At 41.7% G+C, this 22,932-nt stretch overlaps 1 protein-coding gene across 1 annotated transcript; it reads right to left on the bottom strand.

The window, feature by feature from the left end:
• Nucleotides 1-15,117: 15,117 nt before the first annotated feature.
• LOC115356137 (homeobox protein OTX2-like) lies at nt 15,118-18,153 on the bottom strand. The gene is made up of 3 exons (XM_030047172.1): nt 17,836-18,153; nt 17,220-17,371; nt 15,118-16,658 (listed from the first exon to the last, which is right to left on the bottom strand). The coding sequence occupies exons 1-3, from the start codon at nt 17,930-17,932 to the stop codon at nt 16,032-16,034; spliced, it is 876 nt and encodes a 291-aa protein (XP_029903032.1). The 5' UTR covers nt 17,933-18,153; the 3' UTR covers nt 15,118-16,031.
• Nucleotides 18,154-22,932: the final 4,779 nt, after the last annotated feature.

The raw sequence follows: 22,932 nt of genomic DNA, 5'->3' as shown, positions 1-22,932 counted from the left end.
TGTGTGTTGTGGTGGGCCTCCTCCTTGTCAGTGTACTGTAGCTCACTTCAGGATGCAGTCTCACACACACCTGCCAACCAATACACACATCGAGACACACACACACACACACACACACACACACGCATATGCACCAAGTGATACTAAACGATTTCACTTTCATTATCATTATATTATTATTATTATTATCATTATTATTGTTTTTGTTGTTGTTGTTGTTGTTGTTATTATTATTATTATTATTATTATTGCTTATACTGTAGTGAACAGGAGTCACATGTTAAGCACAAGACAAAATACACAGAGCCCGGGCCCGCTGCTCATGCTAAACACCCAGCTCTTGTATTATTCCAGACAAAGCTGCTGTTGCTGTTTTCCAGAAATATAAAGTGCATCACTTGCTGTGAGACGGAGGATTTGTCCCGGGACAGTCCTACCAGGCCGGTTCAGTCTCTAACCGCACACCTGGGAAGTGATGTCAGCATTACGGTGGCATAGCACACACCTGCTTCACTGGGTAATGAGCATAGCAGGCTGCATTTTTACCTATATATGTCTCTCCCTGTTGGCACTGGGTTATTCTATTTTTGTAACCACTTTACATAAAGCATTTTTGGGTTTATTTATCTATTTGTTTGTTTGTTTGTGTGTTTATCTTTCCCATATAGAAGATAGAAATCTATGGGTAATAGAGAAGGAAAATGAACAATGAAAGCAGTAATTATGGTAGTAATAATAATAATAGTGGTAGTAATAGTGGTAGGCTAATAGTAATAGTAGTAATAATAATAATGTAATGGTTCTCAAGGTATTTAAAAGTTAAAGTCTAAAACATGCCCTATTTCTTAAAAACATTACAACAATTACTTTTTGCTGAGTGCCTCACTGCCTCTACCTTGTTTTGAAGTTGTGCGTGGGTGTGTGTGTGTGTGTGTGTGTGTGTGGTGGGGGGGGGGGTGGGGGATATTTTGTGTGTGAGTGTAATTCTGTCATAGCAATGCTGCTTATTGCTTGCAACACGGTGTCATGGATTTTCTGTCCAGCAATAAAGATGCTGGTCTTATTCAAAACAAAAATCTCACTTAGGGTCACTGAGGTGTGATGAATTAATTTTCTTTTGATAGGATCCTACGATACGTGCCGATCACGCATGTTACATGCTGTGCAGTTCCTTCAGACTCCTTCAGACAAATTGACACTGGGACTTAGTTTAAGCATGTAAAAGACACACACATGTATTATCCTTACAATGGTGACTTAGATTAGTGATTTTCAAAGTCAGGTCCCTCAGGGATTCTTGAAGGGCTTCCAAGAGGACCTAATTACAGGTTGGTAATGGGCCAAGGAGAAAGTAGCAAACTTTTCTCACCCCTTGGCCAAAAGGGGGCATGGCAGTGGGCGTGGCATATCAGGAAAAGGCTCATAGCCTCTGAGCGGATTGACACATCATCACCGAACTCTGACCAGCTGTGTCATGGGCCACAGAGGACATAAGTAACTTTCAGACCATTCAGTTAAAAGGGTGAGGGTGTGGCATACCACAGAAGTCACAGAATTTCTCAATGGATTAACATGACATGACAAAATTTCAATGCATGTGTTTTCCTGGGTGACAACATATTGACTCACACTGACTGAGCAACACCAACATCCTCACAGCTGATGCCATGCATTCATGAAACGGCACATGCCACTCCTGCCTAGCCGGAGTGCTGGCAAAGATGGCACACCCACACACACACACACACACACACACATACACACACACACAAAACATGCGCTCACCACCTTTCATTGGCCAACAAAATTTTAAGTAGAGCATTGGCTAATGTTGGCCTCACTCTACCAGTGAGTAGAAATGTCTTGAGGGGATCATTGCAATACTTGTAGCCTATATAGCTCAAAGATTAATTAATTGTTTGGATATTATATGCCTTATCTTAAGAGAATTGTGCCTTTTTGTAGTTCTCATGTATCATACGGGAGAGCAGTTTTACTCAAGTACATTGATGGTCGGGAGACTCTGGTGACTTTGGGCATGAACACCATGCTGCGCATCTGATACAGGCAATTCAACCGAGTTACCACACTTCTGCTATGAAGTCCTGTCTCACACTGCTTATTTTGTCAGTTAATTATTCAAACAAATGACGTCATGGCAGTTGCTCCATTTACGCTGTTTTTACATTCATTGATATCAGGCAACTCTGTCTTCATTTGCTGTGTCTTTTATTCTTTTTTTGTGTGCTATGTGTGTGTGTGTGTGTGTGTGTGTGTGTGTCTTTCAGTACATGCATGTGAATAAACATGCTGTAAACCAACTGTATTTACAGCAGCGGCCTGCAGGTGGCAGTGTTTGCATGATGAACAATCAGAAACCGTGACCACTGGCCACTGGAGGAGATCTCCTCTCTGAACTTCATTTTGCCGCCACTTGCATGTGCAATTCTAATAACCTACTTAATGGTTTCTCTCTCTCTCTCTCTCAGTCATGTGTGCTTGTAATACTGTTTTACTTACTTTGCTGTTCGTAGTTTTTAAGAATTCACCCTCAGCTCTTTCACCCGTCTTTGTGCATTTGAGGTCAAGTTGAGCCTGAGAGTTTATATCTTTTGTGAGCACAAAATAAACCCTGAAAAAAGTCAGAACCTGAAGTTGCAGAGTCCGGTTGGTTTTGTGCGTGTCCATTCTCCTGTTCCTGTCTCCACTCATTCAGTTCAGGCCGGGTAGGGAAGCAAAGCCCAATTTGGCAGAGCTACAGGGATTACAGCGGTGGTGGGCATATTTAATCTGTGACAGACTGAACCATTTGTCTGCACTTAAAACTGTCATCACTCCTGCCCCATCTATCGGCCTGTCATCCCGTCCCATTCTGTAAAGAAAAAAAAAAAAAAAAAGCACGAAAGACTGCTGGAGCTGATTAGATTCTTTAAAAAAATAAATAAACTGCAACCTAAATCTCACAGCCAGGGCTTTACGCAGCCAGAGCCCCCATTAGAGACACTCTGCCCCCTGGGATGAGTTTAGTGTCAACACACCCTCCCTCATTTAAACATTTACTTATTTATTTATTTATTAGTGTGTGTGTGTGTGTGTGTGTGTGTGTGTGTGTGTGTGTGTGTGTGTGTGTGTGTGTTCAATGCAGGCCCTAAATGAGATGGCTGTCCCACATGGAGTGGTTCGTGATATTCCGACTAATAAATCTTAGAAAACAAATAATGTGTTGAGAGCTTTTTGGTTCACATCAGTTGTAGAAAACTGCAGCCGAAGAGGATGCAAGAGCGTGCATGGTGTATTAGAGCAAGCATCCTCTAATGGACTCAGTGCCCACCCTATACAAACAGTGTATGAGGACATGTAAGGGTGTACACACACACACACACACACACACATACACGCACAGACACTAGAGCATATGCTTAATCACCACTGGAGTTTCCCAGGAAATAAAAAAGCCTCGGTGGATTAAATCCTTGGAGCTGAACATTAGAGAAGTGCAGAGTTCAGCTCTCACAGAAAAGGCAAATCATTATCTTCCACAGAGAGAGTGAGAGAGAGAGAGAGAGAGAGAAAGAGAGAGAGAATCAGAGGTTGAGGGAGCTACACAGTGATACTGAGGAGGAAAGGCACCACGTTGCGAGGAAGACAGATTGATAAAAGAAAGAAACCATCAGCGAAGGAAGAGGGAAAAAAGGGGCCCACAAATTGGCAAAGGGAAGTCAGGGTCTCTCTGCTTTGCATTTCATTTACATGCCTGGCCGTATCGACCAATCGGATTGGGAGCGCAGCCCGTGGCTTAGGAAGGCGAATAAAGACTCCAAATGCCTTCACTGCTCTCATCCCTCTCTCTCATAATACCCTGTCTGCCTTTTCTTTTCTCCCGCTCCCTCTCTTTCTCTCCTCACTGTCATAATACCCTTTCTCTCCCCATTCTCTTCTCTCTGGCGTGGTACTATAAGTAGACCCTGTCCGATGTGATAGTGGGATGAAGAGAGGGAAGAAGGGGAGCAGAGGAGGAGGAGGGGGGTGGAACTGCAGAAATGACTTTAAACGCCACCCGCTGAGAGAGAAAAGCAAGCCTGTGCGTGTGTATGTTTGCATTTGTGAGCGCGCGTGCACGTGTGTGGTGATGAGTGTGTGCACTTTTTGTCTGGGTATAAACAAATAGTCAACCTCTCACTTATTCTGGCAGGATCCTGTGGTGGGCACTGGCATGTGGCATAGTTAACACCTGACACACACACATTAACACACAAGCCCAGAGTGGATAAAGTATGATAATTAACTGAGATCAATAATTACAGTATAATTAATAAGAATTTGTGTAACTACTCAAATTCATACTGATTGCTCTCATGTGGCTTGTCTGGGCTCACTGGTGCATTTCCTCACTAAAATATATGCACACATAAAAACACACCAACACATGAACACACACATGACTACACAGTCGGCCTGGCATTCATTTGAATAATGGTGTGTAAACAGACACATTAGGCATCCCCATGGATGACCTCAGGCATTTCTCACAGAAGGCATACAGCATACACACACATACAAACAAAACACACGCAGACCTTAAGGTGATAATTATGTGTCACGTTACAGTAAGTCATATAAAGTAATGAGGCTGGGTGAGAGATGGAGGGTGTGAGAGAAAATTATCAAAATATTTCCCCCATACCACAGAATATATGCTCCATATATAGTCATACATGAACCAAACATATTACTATATCACTGTGTGTATGTGTGTATAAATGTGAAACATATGTGTGTAAATTATACATATCCATATATGAAAGCAATGTCATATGTGTTGGACCACTGTGTGTGGCCACTCTTTATGACGTTCACCTGTACAATCTAATGCAGTTCAATGCAGCAGCTCTGCCATGTTCTTCATTTTAAGAAAGCTTATAATGTTCTGTTTTTGTTGACATTGTGAAGAATGTGGAAATTTAATTCAGTGTTTATTACTGAGGTTGTACTTTGAAGAGGTCTTGTACTGGACCACATTATATTCAGAGGTGTTTCTGATTTTTTTGTCCTTCCTACTTATATATACATGAGGGAAACAAAATATTAGAAACACCTCTCAGTAAAATTCAGTCCAGTACATCAGCAGCACTAACTATGACCTCAATGCCAAACATAGAATTGAAGGAACACCTCTGTCACTGTGACAAAAAGAAAACCGGAGCATTATAGGCATCAGGTAAGGAAAGTTTATGGCAGAACAGTTGGGTTGGATGGTATTAGATTGTACAGGTATACCTACTAAAGTGGCCATTGAGTGTAGTGGCTGTCTACATACATATAAAAAGGTGCAAAATTAGAATATGTTTCAATTATAGATATATAACGTGGTCATATATGCCATTTATGGAAATCCCTTACATATCCCTGTACATATGTTGCATTTCTGCATGTCTGTTTCACATTAACTAAACTTTCATTTTTACAGGAGAGGCCAGACTTCCTATTTCATGTGGGAACTGTACAAGTGCGGCGCAGTCACAGTGAACTTCGTAGCTGTTGAAAGTGTGGATAATCTTAGAAAGAACTAAAAATAAATTGCTGAAGTCATCATCATCAGCACTGCCACAAGCCATGTACAGAATGCTGAGGTTAATCATCACTGTGTCCTCATCATCCTCATTCTTCTTCTCATTATTCGTCACCCTAATCCTCATCACTCCCCATACCCCCACCACCATCCTCCCCCCAGCCTTTACCTCGCCCACACACACACACACACACACATGCACACACACTGTCCCTCATTGCCGTTAATCGTCAATAACAATACCTTATTTGTCAAGGAGGAATGTTTACAATGGGATCGGCCTGCATGCGTGAGCCCCTCCCCCGACCCCGCAGTGTGTCAGTGTGCCACCAATTACTGAGCGCAAACCGAATGAGGTCATAACGGGATGGGGTCATTAGCAAAACAAACCCACTAACCCCATGGGGCGCAAGGAGGCGAGGAAGAGGGGGACAGCAGAGCACCCCACCCCACCCCCCAGAATGGAAACACACCAGCCACCCAAAGGAACAGCGTCTTCCCTCAAATCCCGCCTCCCGCTCCTCACTAACACACCTCCATCAACTAACAAGTGGTTAATGAAACACACGGGACGTGACAACCACCCTCTACAGTCAGACGCCTGACACTTCATGTGTACTGAAGATTTTTGCTCCAGATAATGCAGCTTCATAAATGCCAGGGCCAGCAATGTCTAAAATTACATGCACACCAGAAACCAGATTATCGTAAATAACCTGGTCAATGAAATTAAAAAACAGTATTCAGGCATTCTTTTTGCATGGCTATTTAGAAATTTCTGTGATATGTTCAAACACCTGAGCTGAGTTCAAACATGCCATCAAAATCTGATTGTAAAACTGCTTATTGATCATGTTGTTACCACATTACATCATCACAGAGATGAAAAAATATGTTGATTTGAATAACCTCTATGTTCCCGACCTCCGAATGATATGAGGACATGCAGACAAATGGCTAAGCATGCTCCACTGGGTCCCTGTCATCCCTATTCTTCTGAGGACATTGTCTGGAGAAACGCTATTTGTCTGGGCTGTGGTTTGAGCATGGGGCCCTGATGTAACGTACAAAGACTACCGATAGTGTCCTTAGCACCGTTATAAGTTACTGTGAATGACAGTTGTTGTTTATTTTGGCCCCGCTTTTGTTGTCCATGTTAATGTTATGTTATTGTTTGTTTTTTTTTATTGTCTCCGAAGCAATCCTGACCTTGTTTCTTGGTCGTGCTGGCCTGTTGGTTTCTCTGCATTGACGTCACAGTGTGTTTATGTGTGTTAAGTAGGACAGCAGATCTGTTGTGGGTCAAAGTGGAGCGGGCATGGCAAAATACCTCGCCGGGCGGCTTACTCGCATGCAAAACAGCCACTCCCCAGGAGGAATGGTGCAATAAATGCCTTTTTCAATAAACACATGCAAATATGAATCCCAGAAAATAAGAGAAACTATTCATCTGATATGTCAACCCAATCTGAAAGTCATATTTGTCAATTATATGCCCAAAATTTGCTGTCAAAATGAGGATGCCCATCATCTCTGCTGCACCTGTAAGTACGGGTAGACATGCCCACAAGTTGACATATCATGTATTGAGTCTGGGCCCATTATTTTCCAAACTATGGAAATATTGAAGATGCTAAAAGCCATTAGCTGTCCGGTGTGTGTGTCCTTTGTTGGACGCGGGTATATTTGTGTTTGTGTATCTCCATTGTGACGCGTGTAATCCGCATGCTCTCTAATCCCAGAGCAGGTGGTCAGGCGTGTGGCGGCTGTGGGGGTGCAGAGAGGGCACACTCCTCCTGCTCCCCTAAACACACACCCACACACTCACGAATGCACACACACTCACTGATCCGCCAGCTCATAAACTCATTGCTTTTGCACACTCTTTGTTTTATATGCTACAGGACACAGCGAACACATATATATATACACACACACACACCTGCACGCATTCACACGCATACGGAGACGCGCTCGCAAACACACACACATGCACAATACGTGTAATCAGACGGAGCACGTGCCAGCATTTCCAGGCAGCCCCTCCCCTGCCTCGTCACCGTGTGCATCCACAACAGACACGCTCGCTACCAGGAGCCCACGGCTGTCCTTAACAGGTGGGCCAGGATGGGGTGGGGTGGTGTGAGGGGCATCTGTCAACAAACTCCGCATCCATCCTCCTCTACTGTACTACCTCTCCATCTGCCAAGAGAGAGAGAGAGAAGGGGGGAGGAGGGGTGACAGAGCGATAGAAGCTGGGAAACCCATAAATGTAAGGCCTACGGCGTCCGTTCCTAAATGCATCTCTGCTTCCTCTTGGAGGATCGTGTTCTTTTTAAAGCAGATGACAGACACTATTTGCACTGATGATGGACTCTAATGGGGTTATAATAAAGTTTCCTAGATTTGCCACACTGTACCATTGTGTCTCAGGCGCGAGGGTGGCCCCATGACCTTTGACTTCTTTATTGTAACGCTAGGACAGGGTAGCTTTTGGCAGTTGACGTCTCTGCTCGTCTAACAAGTCGCGCATTGCTAGGAAAAAAAAAACTGCACAAGTAAAATTCAAGTTCAGGTTTGCTCCACTTTATGCAACATATCAAACTTCCTATTCACAGGAATGTTAACAGTTTTGACCTTGACCCGGGTGGCAGGGGAATTTCAAGTAATTTCAGCAGCAATTCTAGCTCAGTGTTTCAGGGTGTAAAATAACACACACACACACACAACACCTACACACACGTCACACAAGTGGACTGAAACGTATTTTGTGGTTTATAGACAGCTGGACAGGGAGTGGAGGTGTCACTATCACCTTAATTTAAAATTCCTGCTATAAGTAAAGCAGCAACTAAGCACCATCCGACTGTGCAGGTATATATATTTTTCATTTTATGTCATTGTTATTGCACATCAGGTTCAGGTTTTTTTTTTTTTATTATTTTTGGATCTGCATGCACTCCTCTGGGTCCCACACACCCCCCGCTCGACAAAGCCTCGCTCAATCGTCTGTTTGCGTCAAATGCTTTTAGCCTCACAACAAGCTTATGGAAGCAAATTTGGCCATTAGATGCATGTAATCCGTTATTTGAACATCTCCCTTTTGCTCTTATGAGGAGATTTATGATTTTTTCCCCCCTACTAATGGTCTGTTCGCATAAGGGCTGCAGGAGTGCTTTGTTGGCTGACCGTCCACTGTCAGTATAATCCTGGGGTTGAAAGGTTGAAATGGGTGCATTGGAAAAAAAAAAGGAGGAAAGAAACATTAACTAGGCATTAACTCTATGTAAAGCTCTAATTCTCAAATGGCAATTTATTTTTTTTTACATATGTTGGATTTTCTTTAAAACCTGTAATCAGCTTTCAGCTTTGTGTGTGTGTGTGTGTGTGTGTATGTTTGTGTGTGTGTGTGTGTGTGTGTGTGTGTGTGTGTGTGTGTGTGTGTACGTTTGTGTGTGTGTGTGTGTGTGTTTGTACTGAGCTGCATTTCATCTGCTGACAATAGCACATCTTTAACTCAGACCATATAAGTGTGGCGACCTGACTTAAATTACAATACCACTCAAAAGTCATAATAATTTACTTCCAAAATTCACCAGCTCGTACATTAAAAGGGCTTTCAGTAGATTCATAACACACTCATCACTTGAAAATGAATCATTATCCACAATTCTGGATAACGTGAATTATTATTAGGTGGGATTAATGTACAGATTATGAAATATACCACATACATTTATGATTTGAAGCAGGCCAGTCCTCATGTAATCTGTACTTTACACAGGTTTTCCTAAATGGGGCAAACTTGCTGACACGACACCTATTTGCATACAGGTGAATGGAAATTCTGGCCTCAATTCAAACGTGCTCATGGATGTGGGAGCTGCATTTCACGAGGAGCAAACTGATCACTGTATCTCATTATATCTCATGTTTTTTTTTTTTTTTAAATCATCCTGTTTGCTCACGTCATGGTGTCAGTTTTAACACGTGACTTTGGGAAATTAAAATCATGCATGCCGTGTGTCATACATGCAATGTAAAAATAGCATCAACAGAAGGTGAAAGCAGCTATTATTATTATAGCGGCACTCAGGAGGTCCGCTGTGTGAGCATCTTTTGCAGCAATTTTCATTAGAAATTGGAACAGGTCCAAAATAAATGTTCACATGAACCCACTATACACAGTATACCCTCTTTTTCTCCATTTTTGTGCACAATAATGCAAATATTCACACTCATACCCGGCAAAATTAAGCACAATGTCAAACACTTATCTTGTGATTACCAACAGTTTGTTCACTTTGTAACACAGGGCCAACTTGGAGCTATAACACAGATTTTTCTATCCTAAGAAATAAAACAACAATAATTAACACCAGTTATCAAATTTTATCAGTTAGTGTATATTGTACTTTTTTTACAACTGCATTTTTACCTCCACGGTTCAAGGAATAGCTGCCGTTCTCCAGCCGTGCTTCTCTTGATGTGTAATATCTAAAGATACAATTTTACATTAAAGTGATGTTTGTGCATCATGCTGCAACTCAGCAGTAACACTAGCCATGCCAACAGATAAACCTCATTTATGTGATTTTATAAATAAGTGATGGATGGGATAAAATAAGGTAACCGTTTTCCGAGTTTGCCATTGCATTACATTTGCAAAGTGAAATTTATAGACTGATAATTCACCTGATTCACTGATTTCTATTGTAGCTTCAGAAAAATACACCATTAGAAAAAGATGGAAATACATAATATAAATATATATTTATTTGCTGTAATAGTTCTATGTTAAATGATTCCTAATTTATATTTTGTTATGCTGCAATTACACCAGAATAAGAGAGCTGCGAAGGAACTCAGGACTCTCAGAGTGAGCTAAAGCTAACCAGTGGTTCCTCAGTGTTGAGAGCAATTAAAGGACCATTTTGTGTTGCTTTTAAGTCCCATTAAAATGGCACATGGCAACATTTAGTGTGTGCATCTGATAAAATAGAGTTTAATCTCATCCAACAGAGTAAATCCATGAGATGAAATCACTCTAAACATGACATGGCTTAACTCGCATGGAGAAGGTCAGGAGGCGTTAACCTTGGACTGTGTACGAGCATTTACCATATTCCCCAGCCGCCAGACTCACGGGCCATATAGGAGTACAGAAACGCTATTGTTTGATTAATTTAAATGAGATTCCATGACTGTTGTCGTTGTGGATGAATTATGTATGTGTTGGTGTGCTGATATGTGATAGACATTGCCTCCGTGGGAATGTAGGACACATGCTTCTGCATAACAATGGTCTTCAGTTAAATTCTCACCAACAAATTGGCCGTTTATCTCCGAGGTTCTGTTCTGTGGAAAAAAACACACACAGCCATTCAGCTTATCTTGTTTGTGCTTATTTTATGTATCTGCTGCTCACAAATAAGGTTCACATCCCACTTACCAATGGCAATTATTCAAATGTTGAGGCCTGTTGCCAACGTTGCCCCTCTGACTTATATTTACACTTACATGCGACTTGTTTGTTTGATTTATTTATGAGGGGCATCGTTAATCTTCATCACCAAATTATCGGCAGGCCCAAATTACTGCATCATAGACATTTCTTGGTGATTCGTGACTTGCCTCTGTTCTCCTCCAGACTATAGTGAACATGTTTGTCTGATCCCTGTTTGAACCTGAGTGGTGTGAACAAAAAGCCCAGTCACTGTTGCCACAGCTCTAACTGAAGCTGATACATGGGCTTTTTTATTGGAAAAAAATAAATAAATAAATAAAATAAATAAAATAAAATAAAAATCTCAGCAAAACTGTGAGTCAGTATTCAGGAACATGATTGCATTTTAAATTGCATTTGTTGAATTATTTTTCTTTAACAAAGGGATATTGAAAAAAGGTCACTGTAAACCCACCATTGAGATGATTAGGCTAACCCTTTACCTGTAGGAATAATATAGGCCTAATATGGGCCAATGGTGAAATTTCATTATGGAATATTTCTCAGTCATTTATTTTCAGGTAATTCATGCTCTGTTTGGACTGCGATCTACTGAATTTAAAATGAATAACCAAATATAATGGATTTGGACACATTATATTTCTGAGAATGGCAGGGCTGAGAAGCAGCTCTGGGTGGCAACTCGTTGCTTAGTAATGCATGGCCTTAATGTGATTACTTTGCTTATGCAGTTACACTATAACACGTTAGGCCTGCTGTTTCAGTTTCAGAAACACAGCTGTCTCTAAACATATAAAACTTAGTCTTTTGCTATGTAAATATAAGATTGAAGGGAAAATTGCAGTCTGTTTGTTTCGTATAAATCTATTGATTTATATGTTTCAGTAACTAGTTTATAGCCATCCTTTATAGACCTGTTCAGAGCAGCCATTTTAGCATGAAATAGCAGGGTAAACTTGGATGTTGCTAATGACATTATTTGAGTTTGTGCTCCATTTAGCCAAAGACCAACAGCACCAGGGTCCTGGTGTTCACGCTGGCTCACTGGAAAGGCTCTGCTACATTTAAAAGAAACAGAATCTTAATTAATGTCATTAGTAACACCCATGTTTACCCTGCTATTTCATGCCAAAATGGCTGCTGTGGAAAAGGTCTATTAGGCCTATATGAGACATGAGGTAGGCCTAAAACTTTGACTTTACTTTCTCAGGTAAAGATTAGCCCAACACAAGTTTGACTGGAAACAAGATTTGACTTCCCAAACAGATTTTTTTTTTTTTCTTTAAACTGGTCAGAATTAACCGCTGGTTTTATTTCTAGGCTGACTGTAATATTCAGTCAAAGGCTAGTGTGATGACAGTTAGCCTAACTGGTAGGCCTATTGCTCCCATGGGAATAAAGAATAATATAAGCTTATGGAAAGTAGCTCTACTGTAGCATAGCCTATTAGTTTTGACATCAGTAGGCTATAAGGAAATGGACCTACTTCTTCGAGTAGGCAGCCCAGCACCACTGGAAGCAGTAAGCACCTTCCAAGTGTCGGATCCTCTTTCTGCCGTCGGGGACAGAGTGGAAATCCCTGGCCGTGGTGAAGTGGGGTCGCTTGGGAAAGCCCTGCCTCAGGGCGACGGTCGACAAAATATGCTGTCGCCTCGGCCAAGAAGAGGCTTCCGAGGCTCTTTTTTATTGTTTAACATCCTCAAATGCGATGAGAGGATTAATGAAGCGCGTCTGCCGGACCCATATGTCCCCTTTAGTGCCGCTTGGTGCTTAATTAAAACCGAATGGATACTTGGGGGCCCCGGGCCTCCTGCTTATGAAGAGTGACTTAGTGCTCTCTGTTGACATTTTAGATCCTAAGTTTGAATCCATGGGGCATTTATTGAACCTGTTGAGGCTTTGGATATGAATTCAGGATCAAGAGAGGAAAGAAAAACGCAGCCAGGTCCTGGTCCTCAGAAGCCAGAGCCCACGCTGGGTTTCTCCTCAGCCTGGTAGTTAATTACATTCACCTGGCTCTGTGGCCCCTGAGGACCACGACTGAGACTCGCCAACACCTAGAGAATACAAGGCTCTCTAAAACACGCTATTACTGTGATTTTTTTTTTTTTCATGTGGAAATCTACCACCAAAAAGAAACAATAATTAAAATAAAATAAAAAATGTTAATATTTTAAAATAAATGAATAAATGATCAATTAAAAAAATGTTAGCTATGTATTTATCTAGAAACCCACTGGATTAGACCAAAAAAAATAATAATAATAATAATAATAATAATAATAATAATTTTAAAAAAAATCATTCGTAGTCCAGTCCAATTGTCCGTTTGCGAAAACATCTGATCAGTTAACTAAAACTCGATTTTCCGCATTATACCTGAAATAGCTATTATTAAGCTATTATTAGCTATTATTGACGAAAACAAATCATTTTCATTTTTCTTTTACAATTATTATTATTATTATTATTATTATTATTAGTAGTAGTAGTAGTAGTAGTAGTAGTAGTAGTAGTAGTAGTAGTAAAATGATATAAGGCTATAGCCTCTGAAAGACTGAAAGACTAAATGTGCTAAATCCTCATTGTTTGTCAATATGATTTTTTTTTTTTAATCCTTTTTTTCGATATGGAAAGCTGGATTTCCTAATTAAAATTAGTGTACAGATCAATGCTAGAGAGATGTGATTTGGAGCTGCTGGATCCGTCAGACCAGTCCCCTGTTTGTCCTGTTGCTCTTTAATTGTTTGTGTCATTCGCTGCTAATTGGGGGTCAACTGGCCAACAAAGCACATCAGCGGCAGCAAAAGTCACGCCAAAGTTTTTAGAGGCCTTTTTGACGTCTTCTGTCATCCCCTAATTAGACTGATATGAATCCTCTTCTTTAATCCATGGGCCCCCTGGACGAGCCCAGGCTTAGATACTCTCTCCTCCTCATCCCCAAACAGGCCGGTTGGTTTTCTGCTCCCTACACAAATCCATATGCTCCATAGGCCTGATCACAAAGCCTCAAACAGATGCTGGGCTGTGCTAAAGTGGTTTTATTAGAGATTGTGTTCCCATAAAGCCATAAAGCCAGTCATCTATGGACTTAAAGATTGAAAGCAGGCCTATCACAATGATTTGAGAAAACATATAATTTGGGGGCTGGGCCAATTGTTTAGATAATAGCCAAAGATTGATCAGGAAACCTCCACCACAACTCAGTCTGCCCACGTTTTATTAGTGGAATAATGTTTTTGCTTGCCCGCTCAGTTCTTAATGAGATATAGCTTATAGTGAAAGTGATGCAAGATATATGAGTGTAAGCCTATGCTCTTACAAGAAAGAAAAAGGTTGGATAATCCATGCTTTTTGTTTTATTTGTTCATACTGGTATCACAAACTGGAGGTTGCGAGTCACCCGCCTCTCCCCAGCTTTTTAATTGCCATGCAACATCACTCTGAATTAAAATGTCCACTTAGAGCCTACCTTATCATCTTCTTTTGACCTAACTTGTGTGAGTCAGAGTAACCTGCACTTTTCAGCAACAGGACTCACTTCAGCGTGTGAACTGGCCCGCAGTGCGCCCTGAACCAAAGAGCAGCCGTCAATAAAATGTTGGATTATCCTCCTTATGAGACGGGATTAACATAGCTCTCCCATAATTCACATTCCTCCTTGCCTTACACTCGATGGAGGGAGTTCATGACAGAAATTATGGTTATGGGGTTTAGGCAGAGTGATGTAGCCTACTGGTAAATTTAAAAGGTGGATAAATCAGAGCTATCGCCCCGTTTTCCAAACAGCCACTAATTTGAACAAAAATTGCATGTGGCTTTGATTAAAAAAAGCCACTTCATGTTTTTTTTTTTTTTTTTTTTTTTTTTTTTGCTTTGCTTTGCTATGCTTTTAATAAATAAATTAAGGTCATGGTGATTTATGTCAGCCCAGAGAAAGTGGTAAAACTCTGTACACAAATGGATTTACCCTCCACTAAGATACATGTTTGTTGTTATTGTGTAGGGGAGTAACCAGAGAGGATTTAGATGGATTTACACATGCAGTCACAATGTTGGGTCAGTTCAATTTGCTCTTTATTGTTATTAGTGTGTGTGTCCTTCTCATCGCAGTTTACAACCAATTGTCACAGATGCTCAAATGGACTTGTCTTGCTGGCTATAGATTCATCATCCTGCACTCGCCCATTTTTTAAACTAATATCGTTATAATAATAATTTATCATTTAACACTCGAGACATAGAAAATAAAACTATCAAATTCACAGCTGGGTTGTATCGCGTGGCGCGAGGCAAAATTGCATACAGGTACAAAGAATCACAATCTCAAAAAATCTAACACAGAAATAAAAAATAAGCATAATAATAATAAAAAAAAAAAAAAAAAAACAGGAACATTTATGAGCACACGCAAACGGACTGATTGTCTCTTATAACTAGTGTCTTATAAACATTTTTCTCATAAATTAAATAGTGCATCCAGGTTCACTTGAGAGCTGCTCTCCTTCGGTTCGCTCTCTCTCTCTCTCTCTCTCTCTCTCTCTCTCACACACACACACACACACACACACACACACACACGTACGACGCTCTGATCAAAGGGGCCCTTCAGTTTGCCAGTAAAAAAAAAGAGGAGAGGGGCGTCCTTAAGAAGCTTAGGAGAAGCTGACCTATTCCCCACACTCAACCAAGTATTGAATCTTTAGTTCTCTTGATCATTTTCTTCTTGGTCAACAATTTCGTTCCGTGTCCTTGATCAAAGTTAAGGAGAGTTCACTCTGAATGTTCAATAATTTAACCCAACAAGTGAGACAGCTGGCTGGCAGTCCTACACTGTCCTGCCCGAGGTAGAAGTTGGGGCCTAGTCGTGGAAAACACCACTCCTACTCCACTTCAACGACTTCATGCTCCCAACCTATAGGGCTAAGGAATAGTCTGAAGTTTATTGTAAAATCATGAAGGAGAAAAAAAAACACCTCTCAGCTGTTTGTCCTCTCACAAAACCTGAAATTTCCACGATGAGGCTTGGTCTTTGTAATCCAAACAGTCTGCGTTGAAATTGAGTTTCCATGAGGAGGCTGTTTGGTCCTTATAGTCCAGGCAGTCTGCGGCGCCGCTGAAGCCCAGCCCTGCTGCTCCGTACGCCGACGTGGAGAGGGAAGACGCCGGGCTCAGGTGGCTGGAAACCCCGCTGGTGCCCATGGGGCTCATAGCGGAGCCCGCCGCAGAAAGCTGGTGGTGCATAGGCGAAAGGTAAGAACCGCAGTCCATCCCGCTGAAGTAGGACGAGGAGCCCGTGTAGCCCTGGTTGTACCCCGACGCCTGGGTGTAGGTCATGGGATAGGAGCGCTGCATGCAGGACGAGGAGGAGGTAGACAGCGGGTCTGAGAGGGGGGAGATGGACGCCGGGCTCCAGATAGAGACCGGCGCTGCGCTGCTGCTCACAGCCGGGATTGAGGTGCTCGAGGGCGGCGTGAACTGGCCGCTGGCGCCGCTCTCGGAGCTGGCCTCTCTGACCGGAGAGCCTTTCTTCTTCACCGGCCTGGCGGTTTTGCTCTGCGCTCCGCTTTGGGTTTGCTGGGCCTGCTGGCGACATTTGGCTCTCCTGTTCTTGAACCATACCTGAAAAGAGCAGAAGAAACACATTTAAACTGATTCCGTTTTCTACCAAAGTAATTAAAATATGGCTTGTGTGGGCCTACTTCTCATTTCTCCCAATATTTGAGGTCCTATATGTAGGCCTAGTGGTAGGCTAAATTTAAAGGATAATTAACTATAGGCTATGGGCTGTGCAGCCACAAGCCCAACAATGTGGGCCTAAACAAAAGGCATTTTCATTTTCATTATAACTTTAACTTTTTTATGTGTTCATAACATAGGCTATTAGTTTGATAGTAGGCTACCTGTGATTACATGTAACCACACTATGGTTTATCGTCAGCTACAAAGTGGGCAAACTTTGTCTCTCTATTAGATTTAGCAATCTCCGACGGAAATAAATGATAAAAATGGAGAAATAAATCGTCCCTGAGGACAATAATCAGTGGCTGCCACAACAAGCTCTCCAACAGAGGGTACTTTGTATGAGGATGTCTCTCGCCTCCAAGGAGAAATTAATAAACTGCGGCGTTAAACCCACAAATGGACTTTTGGCGTTCAGCTAAAGGCCGCATAAAGACTCACCTGAACCCGTGATTCAGGCAGGTTGATCTTCAAGGCCACCTCCTCTCTCATGAAGATATCAGGATAACGAGTCTTGGCGAATAAGTTCTCCAGCACATCGAGCTGGGCCCGAGTAAAGGTCGTCCTCTCTCTCCTCTGTTTGCGCGGGGTTGCTGTAAAAAAAAAAAAATGGTTGTGGAAATAGTAAATTATTAACACATCACTAACAAATTAATTTACACAGCCCCCGATAAGTAGATTTCAACGAGTTAAAGACTCAGGCCTATTCATTTAAAAGATTTCTGCATCAACATATGGGTCTTTGTCTCAGAAAATGTCCAAAATATTGTCTTTAAGGCCTAGACTACAATGATGGCTTCCTTATGAGTGAAGTAGCTATTATAGTATTATTAGATAACTCATCATTTTGCTGTAATCGCAAATAAGGTCTATAATTATCAGAAAATGTTATAATGTGCGGACCCATGAAGATTGTCACTTGTTTTAAGAGTTATTGTTAATTAGTATAATTTAGAATATGCGGACTGTTCACACAGGCTGTATTCATTTATGATTCATTGTCTGAGAAGTTGTCCTTCTAAAAAAAAAAAAAAAAAAATGTGTCGCTGGCTATTACCTGGGTATCCCACTGACGGATGCAGCAGGTCCATGCCGGAGGTAGATAAGCTCAGTCCGTTCACCGTGTACGGCGGCTGCTTCAGATAGGACATCATGCTGGCGTCCGGACGAGGGGCACCGATGGAGAGGATTCAGAAAACCAAAAAGAGCAGAAATATGTGTTTCTTTTTTCAAATCCTGTCGCGTCTGCCTTTGTTAGGTCACTTCCTCCAGAAAACCTGAACGGGACACAAAACAAGGGGGAAAAAATATATAAAAATAAATAAACTGGGGTCAGAATGGTCTGTGTCCTCGGCTCGCTCGCTCGCTGATTTGACGCGCGCGCTCTTTACGCACCGAGGTGGGTTTAAAGAAGTGGGCGTCCTTGGACTTGCAGGGCTCTTAAAGGCGAGTGGAGACCCCCAGCTGTCCTGCTGGACTGAGGATGCTCTGTCTGACAGGCGTTTACGCCATCACCCCCCCTCCACACACACACACACACACACACACACACACACACACACACACACACTACTGCTACTACGGCCCCGCCCCCTTATTAACCCCTGCACGCGCACGAACACGCACGCACACCCTCACCCTACTCTCCAGTCTCTCCAGTACACCCCCCCCCCTCTCTCTCTCTCTCTCTCACACACGCACACACTCCTCGCCTAGTACCATAAAAAACAAAACATTGTCGTTAAAATGCGCACTCTCGTTGGGCCCCAACCAGGCACCCAATTAGCATATACCCACAGGTTAGGAGCAGCTAAATAGACAGCTGATTGGGGGGCCATTTGCAGAGACAAAGACCACTGTTGACTGATAAGTAATGCTGATAACAAAAGATCCTTTAGGGAACAAACAAAGACGGCAATACTGCTAACTCATGTGCTCATTCAAATACAACCGCGCGCCGTCTTCATTTCTGTTTCGGGCCTTTTCTTTTGGAGTAAAACCCTTGTACATTCAAATGAAACGGAATTAAAATACCAATGACAACTTCAGCAAATAATTAGAAACGTGAAGGCATTCCTAAAGTGTAAGTCTTACTGACGGTATATCGACACTCCCCGGGCAATTTCCCCCCTAATGAATTGCCCCCGGTAATTAGATTTGGGGAGGTGAGACTATCGAAAAGTGTTGATTAGAAAGGAACACTTAATCTTAATCTAAACAAACAAGGAGATCGCCCGGCAAAGCCTATTTATCAGCAGGTGAAATTGTCAAGGATATCTTAAGTGAGACAAACGTTATATAGTCTACAAAAAATAAAAATAAAAATAGAAAATCAGTTGTTTAAGCTATTTGCTCAGATTTTTTTTTTATTTAGTCACTGGATTTAAATTGACATTTTCAATGATAGCTGGCGATCAACTAAAAGAGACAAACAGCTTAATATGGCCCTTTTTCCAAATTACGAAAATAAGAAAAATCCGGTAATGCAATTTACAAGCATGATATGCTACCACAGTAAAACACAAAGTTCCTATAGTAAAAACGAGGAAATAAAAAAAGTAAAAAATAAATAAATAAATAAAGCAGGAGAAGGTCACAAACATATCACAGTATCAGGAATATTCAGGCCAAATAGTAAATCCATTAGCCTGTGGGTTAACTAACTAAAAGCCTAATAATAGCCATGATAAGGATATGTAAATCTTACAGGTCTAATAAGGCTTATTTTTTTTTACTATTATTTTTTGTAATTTAAAAAAAAAAAACTAATATGCAATATTCAGGCTAAATTTCACGCATTAACGTAGTTTTTCCGTACTGTTTTCAAATTACACATACCTGCAGAAGTTCCCAGGTCCCCAGGGTCCCTCTGTTTATGGTTTTCAAGCCTGTTCGGACCCCTAATACGTTTTTATACAGCCAATAACGGCCACTCCTATTCTCAATCTGTCACTTCTTTCACCCAGACCCCGTCTACCGGTTGCTCCACATCCGTTCAATAATAAATAGCCTGCCCTGTCCAACAATTAATTATTATTGGCTACAAGTTTTTTTTTTTTCTTTCTGTAAGAAATTAACGAGATAATCCGGACGGCACGCGCTGGCCTGATTACAGGACGCCAGCCACGACTCCGCATTCGGGCCTCATTAATTTTCTGCGTCACGAAAATAAAACAAAGACAGGCATTGTATTTATCAGACCAGCTGACTGCCAGACTGCACCCCCCCAACCCCTCAAACACCCCCCCATCCCAACACATCCAGCCACACAACTCACTTTCGCAAACTGACACATACAACTTCATATGGACAGCAGAAAATGGAGAATGTTAAGCAGAGAAATTACTGATTGGCACTATTGTCATTATTATTATTATGAGTATTATTATCATTATTAGGCTATTAGTATCATTATTATTATTAGCATTATTATTATTATTAGTAATAGTAGTCGTAGTAGTAGTATTCATTCAAGGGCCTGTAGCCACTTTTCATTCATTAAGAATGGAAAAATAATTTTAATGTCATTCTGCATTACACAGGACAGAATATCAATATAACCAGTAACTCAGTGATCAATAATGAAAAACTGTATGACTTCTACATGATTATCATAACGCAAACGACCACCAAAAGACATCATTTATATTTTAAAATAAAACATTATTTTTTCTCTATTTGATTGTATCTCTATAGGCTATATGCCATCTTAATTCTATTTATTATGTGGTGGAGGCCTCCATACGAATTTGCATTTAAAAGATTACGTCACTCTTAAAAGGTGGTTAAACTGACCCGGAACATAACCAAATCTACAGAGAAATCTCGAAGCTCGGAGTCAGACTGCACTCTAACAGGCCTGTTTGTAAATAACGTGCATGGCCCACCAGACTGGAGCAGGCCACTTTGCTGTTTTGTGGTTGAACGCCCCTCCGTGCAGCCCCCTCGATCACAGAGGACTGAGGGGGGAAAAAGTTTCCTTTTTTAAAACACGCCTCCCTAATTATCGCGCCGTATGCAGCGGTAGGTATTTCCATCCCGAGCAGCTCCTGGTAGCCCCGTCGCTATAAAGAAAAGATTACATAACCTGCCTCAATCACAGTAAGATCTACCGCAACTGCACCTGCCTGTCACTTATTGAAGTCATAATTCACTTGCCTTTTAATGTATTTTTAAATGCCTGTCCTCGGCAGAGCAGGGGAGTATCAGCTGGCTTGATTCGTTTCCTCCTTGGATATGCTTGTTCGGAGGGATGTGAGTAATGCTAAGTGATGCTCGGTATTTATGCAGGCAGAGATTTGCGGGGAATTTTAGCAGCCAATGGAAACGGGAGGAAATATAGCCTATGATGGGCAGAGGTGTGAAACGGTGCTGCAACGTTTGCCTCAGCTGTGGCAAAGTGGCCTCCAGTGCCAAGTGTTTAAGCTCTCTGTAAACCACGGCCTCACGGGACTTAGGGCTTTTATGCAGAACACACTTGTAGTCAAAGAGGGCAAATCTTTTTTTTTTTTTCTTTTTTTTTTTAAATCTGTATCAATTACAATTTCATTTGAAAAGCAACGGCAGCTAAAGAAAGCGGTTGCTAAGAGATAGGCTACACATATCTTAACAAAACAAGTTGCAATTTTTTTCTCGGTTTATTAATAATTTCTCCTAATCCAGCTGTGCGGCTACAGGTGTGACGTTTAACAGCGATCACGTGAGCCAGCCAATCAGAGCCGCCAGTCAGACCCGAGGCCCGCAAAAATTAATTGGAGAAAATAAATAATGTAAGCAAGAGTTCCATGAGGATATGACATATTTTTGTTATTACAGTTAATAATTCTCTATAAAATGCAAGCCTGCCTAATCAGAGATTATTAATAGCAGCTACCGCTGTGGGATTATTTAATGGTCAAAAGAGCTGAGCAAGCAAACTCTGAGTGCTGCCATGGTAGGTCTGTGTGTTTTGCAGCAAGGGGGTGAAAATAACTTCTTGGGGATCTGTCACGGTTTGATCCTGTAACCCTCTAAAGGAGATTAAAAAAAACTGCGCTCTCTCTCTCTCTCTCTCTCTCTCTCTCTCTCTCTCTCTCTCTCTCACACTCACTCTCTCTCCCTCTCTCTCTCTCTCTGACATCGCTATGAAGTTTATCTATGGGTTATCTAAAAGTTGTGCATGTTTCATTGGACTGCCTGGAGGTTACACCATGAGGTATTTGACAAAAACATGTAGAGGTGTCACTCTCTTTGTTTATTTTTCGTTGTAACCCGTCTCCGCCTCCCCACTCCCCAATTTCCCCAATTTGTGTCCACGGGGGGCCCGTTGCATTTTGGGATTAGATAAACGTCTGGGTTGGATTATCAAACAGGCTAATTGTAACCTGCTCAAATCGGTTAAAATTCAGGATGGATATGAAGGTTCATAACCCATCATTTTGATAAACCCTTGTCCCGCGCAAGCCTGAATAATGGGTTTTGCCTCCGCTTTACGGTCCCAAACAAGCAGCAGGTTACAGACCTAATTAGGAGTCTACATGCCAGATTAACAGACTGTGAAGCTGTCGGGCTGTTAGGCAAGCCTAAAATCAATAGCAACTTCTCAATGAAAGACTTTTCTGTTTTGCAGTGAATGAGAAAAGTCTCACACGTGGCTCTATAGACAAATATGTATTTATAGAGCAGCGCGATGTGTGTCATAAATTGTGGGCCTAATTATAATAACAGTCTGCCCATCACGCATGCAGATTTAATTCGCTGCTGCGCTCGTTTTGCCTGATCATACAAAACAAACAGCCTAACTTAACCATTTCGTCCCCTTGTCCCACAGCGATGTTCTTGGCTCACGCTAAGTCCTTTCATCTCCAGCTCTGATATATAATTCATCGGAAAATATCTAATAGCCCCGGGGAGCGTTTGAGCTAAACGGGGCCGTGATTGTAAAAAGGTGAAGGCGCTTGTTAATGTCTGTGGCAATATGCCCTCCCCCTGTCTCCGGGCCAATTGACGAAGTCACGGTTTCTCCTGCTGTTAGGGAGACGAATTGGAGGCTAAGAATCGTGGGACTGAGATATAGTCTCACAGCAATGGCCAATTCTTGCTGGCATGAGAAAAGTATGATGTGTTGTCGCCTTTCCTGCAGCAGCAGGCCTATTGTTTGCCTCCTTCAACCTGA

This window comes from Myripristis murdjan, chromosome 24 (assembly GCF_902150065.1).
Source record: "Myripristis murdjan chromosome 24, fMyrMur1.1, whole genome shotgun sequence".
Lineage (NCBI taxonomy): Eukaryota > Metazoa > Chordata > Actinopteri > Holocentriformes > Holocentridae > Myripristis > Myripristis murdjan.
The sequence above is the reverse complement of the archived record's forward strand: the minus strand, read 5'-3'. Positions and strand labels throughout refer to the sequence as shown.